Here is a 10,377-nt window from a genome sequence, read left to right as displayed (position 1 = left end):
CACCCCACCTCTTCTCCTTGCTGTCCTCACCTCTTCTGCCCCTTGAGACTCCTACTTCAGTCTCCTCTACTCTCACATTTCATTGGCTTTTTTGGTTTCTCAACTCTGCCTGTTCCCCACCAGCCACTGTCAAGTGGGAGGCCCAGCTTACCTCCCCATCTTCCCTTGGATGCATCTCACGTGCACCCACTGCCTCACCTGCAGTGGTGCCTCTGAGGCTGTTACCAAGTCCAAGCTCGTACTGCTTGCCGCAAGACAGGCCGATAAATCAAGAGCTGAGCTGTTGGGGCAAGGAATAACGACTTTATTCAGAAAGTCAGCAGACTGAGAAGATGGCAGACTACTGTCCCAAAGAACAATCCTACCCAAGTTAGAATTCAGGCTTCTTTTGTACTAAAAAGGGAGGGGGTGTAGTTGGTTGTTGCAGACTCCTTGGTGTCAGAATCCTTTGTTATTGCAGCTGTTCAGGTAGGTCCAGTCATGATGTTCCTATAAACCTCCAACAAGACAGTTATCCTCTGTTCTGCAACTTTTTATCTCATGAATGGAAGTGTTACACTTTTAAAGGTCAGAGCCTTGAGAATGGGCTATCCTGTATATTTCAGGCTATAGGCAACATTCTTAACTTGGAGCAAAAGCAACAGAATACAAAGGTTAAAGTAAAAGAAACAGATCCCAGATAGAGTCATTGTTCTTCCCTACTCCAAAGCCACCTTTCCACCATACTCCCTGGCATGTTCAGCTTTCTTTGTTTGCTTCCATTTTTGTTTGTTTTTAAAAGGCACTTAAGTAGCATATGCAATGATATTTCCCTGACACAAAACACAGACATTCAATTAACCACATGCTAGTTCATTAGTGTCAGCTAAAAAAAAAGTATATGCACACCTAAGAGTTGAGAGTTATGTTTTATTCAGCAGATACCTTGAGGACTTCAAGCCTGGGAAGCAGCATCTCAAGTAACCCTCAGACAACTGCTCTGAGGAGGTGAGGGGGGAGCTAGGATATACAGGAGTTTTACAGCAAAGGGCGGGTAGTCGGAACAAAAGATTACTGTTAATAAAAGAAAATTAGGTATCTCAAATTAAGGAATTTAGTGCTTTTCTATGCATAGGAAAATGCAAGAGTCTAGGCTCACTGAAACCACTCTTTTGATATGAACCTCAGCTATCGGGGCCAATATCCTGTGCTTTCACACCCACCGTTTCCTCAAGGCTCACCATGGGGAGTGGCCACAGTCTCATGGCTGCTTGAAGGCAGGTATTCTTTGTTTCCTCCCTGAGTTCCCTCAGGGCTCACCAGCTCACCACTGGAGGGCTGCAATTGCAATTGCTGATGACTCTGACATCCTTTGTTTACTGATATGGCTGGCAATGTTTTATTTCTCAAAAGACAATGTTAGAAAACAAAATTCAACTGAGTACATTTGAAGAAAAAATTGGCTTTATTCAACAATTCATGAATCAGGCAGCATCCCTCCTAGCAAACAGACAGGAGGGGTCCTGTACAAAATGGATGGTTTTTAAAGGCCTAAAGGGGATGGGACAGGAAGTCATAAACAATTGAGGAGTATTTCAAGCAAGGTCACTTGCCTTGGGGGAAGGCAGGGGTCTGTGTGGTAGGCTACCTCATCTGTGGCCAGAAAATTCCAGACTGACTGGTAAAAGGTCACATCCCTGGGAGGGACTGAACCTGGATAGGTATTCAGTCCCCATTGACTGATGTAGAGCTTAGCACAAGTGACTCCATTTTTGGATCCCTGTTTCTTTTCAAAAACACCAAACCCAAACACCCCATCTTCACTCTCTTCCTCTCTCCCTGCTCTTTCCCACACCAGCCCCCTGAGAACTCTTCTGTCTGCTTATCCATGTCAATACTGCTGCCCATAAAATTAGACAGAAGGCTCAATTTGATAACAGACACAAAATACATAGCTGCTCAAACACAATTTTTTTTTCTTGTTTCTAGTTGGATGGCAGCTCTCTGCCACCAGCTGGGGACCCAGGCCCCTCCACCTCATGACTCCATCATCCCTCGTAGAAGGGGCAAGGGCATAGGAGGGGACACACCCACTATTTCAGGCCTTGGTCCAGAAGGGCACACCCACTCCTGATGATCCAGGATTCAGCACGTGGCCACTCCTCAATGCAAAGGAGGCCAGGAAACGTGGTCCAGTCCTGAGCTAGGAAAAGGGAAAAAATGGATTTGGAGGATCAACTGGCAGGCTCCCGAGACTGTCCAGAGCACTTATCTCTACTCCTCCATTAACCCTTCAGACAGGAAGGTTACAACTGAGCCAGAAAATGGAGAAAACAGCTTCACACTGGGGGCTGGGGTATGTGTAGGTTGCCACCATGAAATGTTAAAGCATGGAAAATGGCAGAAGACTGTTGGGAGTCAGCTATTCAGACAAACCCCCTTCTTCCACTTCCCACCCCGTGGAAACAAGAACCCAGGGTGACTCTGCACAGGCAGCGAGCTCCTCACCTGGGCCAGAGCCAGACCACACTGCAGCTCTGCAGACAAGGCCGCTCCACGCTGGCCGATCCTGAGCCAAAATCAGCCCACGTGAAGTCACAGTTAGAGATTCCCTCTCAGGCCGAACTTAGCAGCGAGAGCTCGGACATGCGGCCCCCTGGGCCACAAACATCCCACCTTGCCAGGGGTGCCTGCAGTGAGCCGGGACATTCTCCGTGACCTCCATCCAAATACCCCAACCCCCTCCATCCTGTCCCACTCTCAGCTGCTTCCTTCGACTCCTGTCCTGGTATCTGCTTTGAAACAAAAGCAAGGTTTTATTTACAAATGAAGAGTTACTGAGGGTAGTGATCTAAAGTCAAAGCTATCGGACCTAACATCAAGCTTGCAGACCAAATGCTGCCTCTTCCTTGTGCTGAAGTCTAAAACCGGATCAATGGGATTGATAATTAAGGAAACTATCCAACCATGAGCAAGGTTAATCCTTAAGTTAAGTTGGTACCACTCAAGTCCCATCCCCAGCTGTTTTCTTATTCAGATAAACGTTTTTTCTCAACGGACTGTGTTTCTCCCTTAACCAAAGGGAGAAAATGCACGGCAAAGTCAAATGACACAGAATAAAAGCCTGAGGGAAGAAACTGCTTATAAAACTTTCAGAAAGCTTTGAAATTATTGGCTAAACAAGTAATTTCATACAGTGGTTTATATGTATTTCACAGCAGCATCAGTTCCAAATGTCCCTTTGCACTCGGATTCTGGGAGAGTTTTCCTAATGCTTCGTCATCAAATGATTGTACCGATGCATTAATCATGAAGGCCATGAGGAATAAAATAACCGCAAACCAAAACTGCAGATGTTAAATGTTGAGGCAGAAACCAAATGAAATGTGTAAACACATAGAAAGAGAGAGAACATTTCCCCCACACATTTTTTAACCTTGGCATTGCATCAACCATTAGGGTAAAATGCATGCATACTTACCAATAAAATCCAGAATTTTTTTTAAACTGAAATTTGACTGACACCTTAAAGAGTTCCCTCAAAATTCTTGCCCCTAAATATAAGGAGAGTGGCAAAGGAACAATTTATTACAAAAGAATGTTTATTACATGTCTGTTCCATGCAGGCACATATAATGCACATGTTAACTTTATAACAACCCTATGAATTGGCTATCATGATTACCATTTTGTAAATGTGAAAACTGAGGATCAATCAGTGAATTTTAATAGTCTATTGTTCTACTCAGGCTGCCATAACAGAATACTACAGACTGGGGGGCTTAAACAACAGCAATTTATTTTCTCACAGTTCTGGGGGCTGGAAGTTTAAGATCAAGGTGCCAGCAAGATTGGTTTCTGGTGACCTCGGTTGGTTTGGAAGACCTTTCTTCCTGGCTTACAGACAGCTGTATTCTCACTGTGTCCTCACGTGGCCTTTCCTCTGTGTGCACACCCCTGGTGTCTCATCCTCTTGGATTAGGGCTCCACCCTTCTGACCTCATTTCACCTTAATTATGTCCTCAAAGCCCCATCTCCAAATACAGTCACACTGGGGGTTAGGGCTTCAACATATTTGGGGGTGGAGTGGAGGTGCAGTTTGGTCCATAACTGATAGCATGACCAGGAGCCCACAGTTGCTGAGTGGTAGACCAAATACTGTCTGAATCTAAACATTTCTTTATCCAGAGTGCACTGCCTCTCACATACCACAGCATCTCAGAGAGAATGCGGACACATCCCACTGTAAAAGCTGACTCTTAGAACTTGCTGGCAGGGAGACAATTTCACAGCAGTTAAGCTCTGTCCCTGTGAGAAGGGTGGTGAAGTCCTTACACAAACTAGATCACAGAGGCCAGGAGTCCAAGGCAACCCATTCAGATGGCACCCCCCAAAAAAGCCTTCATCTACACTGTTAATAGCTACACAAATGGTCAAATGATGGTTTCCTACCATATTCCATCCGCAGTGGGATTTCCATGACCTCCAAAGAGCCAGCTTTTCATTCAGCTTTTCTTTTCTTTTTTCCAAACCACCAGCTAATGTCCTGGAGGGTGACTCCATGGACCAGGATGTTGAGAGCCCTGTGGCCATTCACCAGCCAAAGTTGCCTAAGCAGGCCAGGGACGACCTGCCAAGACACATCAGCCGAGACCGGACCAAAAGGAAAATCCAGAGGTACGTGCGGAAAGATGGAAAGTGCAACGTCCACCATGGCAACGTGAGGGAGACCTATCGCTACCTGACCGATATCTTCACCACCTTAGTAGACCTCAAGTGGAGATTCAACCTGTTGATTTTCGTCATGGTTTACACAGTGACGTGGCTCTTTTTTGGAATGATATGGTGGCTAATTGCATACATCCGAGGAGACATGGACCACATAGAGGACCCTTCATGGACTCCTTGCGTCACCAACCTCAATGGGTTCGTCTCTGCTTTTTTATTCTCCATAGAGACAGAAACCACCATTGGTTATGGCTATCGGGTCATCACGGACAAGTGCCCAGAGGGAATTATTCTCCTCTTAATCCAATCTGTTTTGGGGTCCATTGTCAATGCATTCATGGTGGGATGCATGTTTGTAAAAATATCACAACCCAAGAAGAGGGCAGAGACCCTGGTTTTTTCCACCCATGCGGTGATCTCCATGAGGGATGGGAAACTGTGCTTGATGTTTCGCGTAGGGGATCTGAGGAATTCCCACATCGTGGAGGCTTCCATCAGAGCTAAGTTGATCAAATCCAAACAGACCTCAGAGGGGGAGTTCATCCCCTTGAACCAGACGGATATCAACGTAGGGTACTACACCGGCGATGACCGTCTCTTTCTGGTATCACCACTCATCATTAGCCACGAAATTAACCAACAGAGTCCTTTCTGGGAGATCTCCAAGGCCCAGCTGCCCAAAGAGGAACTGGAAATCGTGGTCATCCTAGAAGGCATGGTGGAAGCTACAGGTAAGGTGTGCTCCATCCAGGGGTATCTGTAGGATTGATGTTCATTTTAAACTGAACCTCACATTCTTATTTTTGACAAAATATGGAAAACTGAACCTCACTCACTTATTGACGCCACCTCTTTATTCATGAAGTAGTATGTGGCCTATAACCTTAAGTATGTCCACCACAAAGTCTAACAATTTAGCTTTTTAAAAGCTCTTGGGAAAATAAATTAATAAACAATTTTTTAAAATACCTCTTAATATATTTTAAATTTTCAAATATTTACTTAAATTAAAATTTGATCTCTCTCTAAAGCAATTTTTAGATGGTTTTAAAGCATTGTTTAAATTAAATACTTGAGGTTATTTATTGTCAAGCCAGGAGGAAGAAGTTAAGCCTTTCAAAGGAAGCCTGACAAATTGCTTTAATAAAAATACAATTTTGCCCCTTCTTTGGGAGCCATTTGCAAGACCCATAGCCTTGCTTTTTCTTTTATATCAAGTGAGCACTTGGTATCTTTTCTTTATACTCTACCTGCCAAATCCCCAGTAGATATAATAATGCAGACCCAGTAAATAACTCTAACAGGAAAGAAAAAATATTGATATCCACTCATCATAATCCTATTGACCCATCTGCTTTGAACAGCTAACTACTGGTGTATTTTAACAAAGATGATCTGTTCTAAAAATAGAGAAATGGTCTGTTTTTATTGAAGTCTTCACTCATATTTTCCATACGTGTTACACATCCCAGGAGCAAAGGAGGTTCTGCCTGTATTTATCTGTAACTTTCTATGAAATAGAGCCATAAACTCTGCCTTAAGCTAACAATAGTGCCTGTAGGAAAAGTATAAACTAGAACACTAATTCAAGCTTTGCTTTACTATTCTTCTGAGTCATTAGTCTTGGGATCCTCTTTAGTTATACAATCTGCCCTTCTGTGCTTTGAGGTCTTCAACTTGAGGCTCAAGGTAGGTTTACACAATCTGAAAATGCACGGCCACCAGCCAGACCCCAGACTCTTCATCCACCCATAACCTGACCTCAGTCATCCATCAAATGAAAGTCATTGCTCCCACGTCTCAGCCTCCCTGGACCCAACAGGCAAAGTCATTACCTCTAACAAATTTCTCTTATAGCGGTAAAAACTTTTGCAATAGTTTTTAAAAATGCAACAAACAATGAAAATGTGAGTAAAAGACTTTGCGTGAAGTGTGATCCTTTGCATAAGGCAAAAGGAACATCTAAAACAATCATTGTGAAATTATAAATAAGTGCTGCACATGTGCACTGGGCTATCTGTACCCTGAGCCTGACTTTGGGGTGCCCTCGTGAGCCAATAGTTGTGTGAGGGGAGGGAGGAGGAAGGAGGGGGGAGGAGGGCGGGGAGAAACCAACTCAATGAGAGAGCTCCGTCATTTTCCCACAGAAACTACTCCCACCTCGGCCAAGCACCTGGACTCTGGGTCCCCCTAGTGGTGGCCACTGAGATACAGTCTCTGGCAGCATAAACTGACCACTTATGATGCGCTTTTAATATTAGATTTCTCGCTATAAACTCTCCGGATAGGACAGAAGGGAGGGGAGCGGACAAGCCTTGTTCTCCTTCGGTCTCTGAGCTCAAGAAGCAAAAGCCAGTGGAGACGTACCCTCTGTTTACTGGTGTTAATCTGAGCTTCGAATTGCAGGAGCTGTGTTCCCTCAAATCAAAACCCAAGCTCTAAAAATAAGTCAGTCCGGAATAAGCAACTTACCTTTGTGATGTCTCTGAGTCGGAATTCTCCCTGGGGCAGACCCTGTCTTTCTGAAGATAGCTTGTAATGACTGAGCCTTTCCAAATAGGGGAACATCCTTTTGTTGGTTGTTAGGGATACCTCTGAGCATTCGGTGGCCTTTCTACTGTTTTCATAGAGAAAACTGGGTACTTGCCAGCAAAAAAAGAATCAAAGGCAACCACTATTAACTTTCTAAAAGTAATAATTTTTGGAAAGTGGAGGAAAGAGTGCTCTAGAAAGTTCTGGGTTTGTCTGGAAGCTGGACACGTCTTTATCCTTTCCTGATAGGATTCGTAGAGTTCAGTCTTTCCAGCACATCTCATCTCTTAATTTAACGAGGCACACTTTTTTTCTTTGTGAATGAAAAGCACAGTTGGGATTTATGGGTATTAAGTAGGCCCTTGGGGTGGGGAGAATGTTTCAATGAATCAAAGCCACAGGAAAAAAATAGATGTGGACCAAATGCACCCTAAGGAAAACAGATTCACAAGGATCTAATTATTCATTGGAAGGCTAGATGGGAAATCAGGAGCCGTGAAAACCGCAAGCTGACACAAAGGGGCCTCTGCTTGACTCATGCTTTCTTTCAAATATGTCTTAGTTGACCTGAAACTACTCTCAGTGACCTCAGTTAGGATGCCTCTTTCAAGGACGAGCCTCACCATCGCCACCACTGCAACCTCCATGCGATGCCCTCCCTCTTTCTGTCTTGCAGGTTGTGGGCACACAGCGACCCCAACGTGGTATTTTCTGGGGATCCGAGCTACCACGCAGTAGGCTGACCCGGCAGGTCCTTTAGTGCACTGGGTGCTCAGGCCCATCACAGGCCAGCTGGTTGACACATAATATGCCCACCCCAGTTGTGCTGCCCCAAGCCTGCTTTGTCACATCACTCAGGGTCAGGCTTGTCTTTAGAAAATGGGAGTAAGCTCCTTGAAGGCGGGAGGTGAGTCTTGCCCACCTTTGATGTTCTGCAGGTCCTGGCCCCAGTCCTTCATTCAGTGAGTTCTCTGGCCTCATAAAAGACAGACTCACACCCACAAAAGACAGACCCACGTTCTTGGTGGATGGTTTCGGTCTGGTCCTGCCCCAAGTCAGGGGGATGTGTCACCTCTCAAGAACCTTCCAGTCATGTGGTTCTATTTTTGAAAATGAATCAAACCCTGGAAAATTCTGACACCAGCCACCCAGACATCTGGGAACTGGCCGTGTCTCATCCCATAAATATATTTTTAAAGGGGGCCCTTTATGTTCCTGACACAGGGGCAATTTGGAGATAGTGATGTTTACAGAAGGGTTCATAGCTACGTAAACAAACATGCCGAGCAGCTGTGGCGTGTGCCTTAAATAGTAAAGCATTCATATAGACTGTTATTTATAGAGGGCAAATTGGCATAGAGGCTAGATGACAGCCACACAGAGCTGGGCCCGGTGCCAGCCAGCTCCTCACTATAGGCTTTCTGATTGATGAACTTCCATATTTACCCCCAACGATTATGCAACTATGACAGGCAGCCCTTTCCAACACCTCAGCAAATATGTCTCCTTAGAATGAATCCCATTAAGCTTTTTTTTTTTAATTTTTATTTTATATCGGAGTATAGTCAATTCACAATGTTGTGTTAGTTTCAGGTGTATGGCAAAGTGATTCAGTTATACATATACATATACCTCTTCTTTTTCAGATTCTTTTTCCATATAGTTTATTATAGAATATTGAGTAGAGTTTCCTGTGCTATACAGTAGGTCCTTCCTGATTATCTGTTTTAAGCTTTTTTTTTTTGCATTTTTTATTATGGAAACTATAAAACTTATATAAAAGTAGACCAAATCCTATAATCAACTCCCATGTACCCATCATTCAATTTCTATAATTGTCAGTTCATGGCCAAACTTGTTTCATCTGTGTCACCCACTCACTAACTGCCCCTCCAGCATCATATTTTATCTGCAAATATATCAATATGCCTCTAAAAGATAAGGACTCTTTTAAAAACATAACTGTAGGGCTTCCCGGTGGCGCAGTGGTTAAGAATCTGCCTACCAATGCAGGGGACACGGGTTCGAGCCCTGGTCCCGGAAGATCCTACATGCTGCGGAGCAACTAAGCCCGTGTGCCACAACTACTGAGCCTGTGCTCTAGCCCATGAGCCACAACTACTGATCCCATGTGCCACAACTGCTGAAGCCCATGCGCCTAGAGCCCGTGCTCCACAACAAGAGAAGCCACCGCAATGAGAAGGCCGTGCACCGCAACAAAGAGTAGCCCTACCTCCTGCAACTAGAGAAAGCCTGTGTGCAGCAACGAAGACCCAATGCTGCCAAAAATAAATAAAATTAAATTAATTAATTTAAAAAACATAACTATAACACTGTTGTGACACCTAAAACAATTAATGATCATTTCTTAAGATCCAATATCTACTAAGTGCTCTGACTTCCATTTGTCTCATAAATGTCTTTTTAAGTTTTGTTTAAATCTGCTGTTTGAATCCAAATCAGGTTAACACACTGTTATCGGCTGAGATCTCTTCCAAGCCTTAGTCTATGAGCTCCCCTTCCATCCCTGTGGGGTTTTTATCTTTCAAGTTTTTCTCAAAGAAGAGAGTTTCTGAAATATTTATGTACTACGAAGAAAGCTGGGGAAAGTGGAGGGTGGGAGGAAGCCAACTTAGTGAAGATATACTAGATAACATTTTGTAGATGAGGAAGCAGGGCTGACTGTCCAGACGTCAGTATCTATGGGTTACCATGGAGGAGGGGGAGTGTGTGCCAGAAGTAGGCAAGCAAACCGGAAGTAGGTGAGGGCAAGCCATCCTTCCCCACAGGAAAGCTCAGTTCTTTATTCACATGAGGAGAGCTTAGTCACATAAATCACATCACAGGATTTTTGAGTTGCAAGAGTCTTCGCCCTATTCTTAATTACTTTACAGGTGAGGACATGGATGCCCAGCAAAACTAGCGAGCTGGCTAAGGTGCGATAGTTACGGGCAGAGCAAGACCTTGAAACCCTAAACCACTGATGATGTCCAGCCTCCAAGTTCAGTGCTCTTTGCATCATGAATGCTGTTGGTTCGTGAAGATTCTGCAGAGCATGCACCCGAAAAGATGACTGGTATTTAACGTGCAGACAGGCTCTCTTTTCTCCCATCATTAGCTCTTTTTCTTTAAGGCTTC

The 10,377-nt window shown here is 44.3% G+C and overlaps 1 protein-coding gene across 1 annotated transcript in view; it reads left to right on the top strand.

Moving 5' to 3' along the window:
* Positions 1 to 2,376: 2,376 nt before the first annotated feature.
* Positions 2,377 to 10,377, top strand: part of KCNJ6 (potassium inwardly rectifying channel subfamily J member 6) — a 91,287-nt gene continuing 83,286 nt past the window's right edge. Inside the window, exons 1-2 of the mRNA XM_024758428.1 lie at positions 2,377 to 2,674; positions 4,518 to 5,438. Coding sequence (XP_024614196.1) covers positions 2,377 to 2,674; positions 4,518 to 5,438 — 1,219 coding nt within the window. The remainder of the gene's footprint in view (positions 2,675 to 4,517; positions 5,439 to 10,377) is intronic.

This window comes from Neophocaena asiaeorientalis, unplaced genomic scaffold (assembly GCF_003031525.2).
Source record: "Neophocaena asiaeorientalis asiaeorientalis breed wild unplaced genomic scaffold, Neophocaena_asiaeorientalis_V1.1 scaffold45, whole genome shotgun sequence".
In the NCBI taxonomy this organism is placed as follows: Eukaryota; Metazoa; Chordata; class Mammalia; order Artiodactyla; family Phocoenidae; genus Neophocaena; species Neophocaena asiaeorientalis.
Note: the sequence above shows the minus strand (reverse complement) of the source record. Positions and strands in the feature narration are given on the sequence as shown.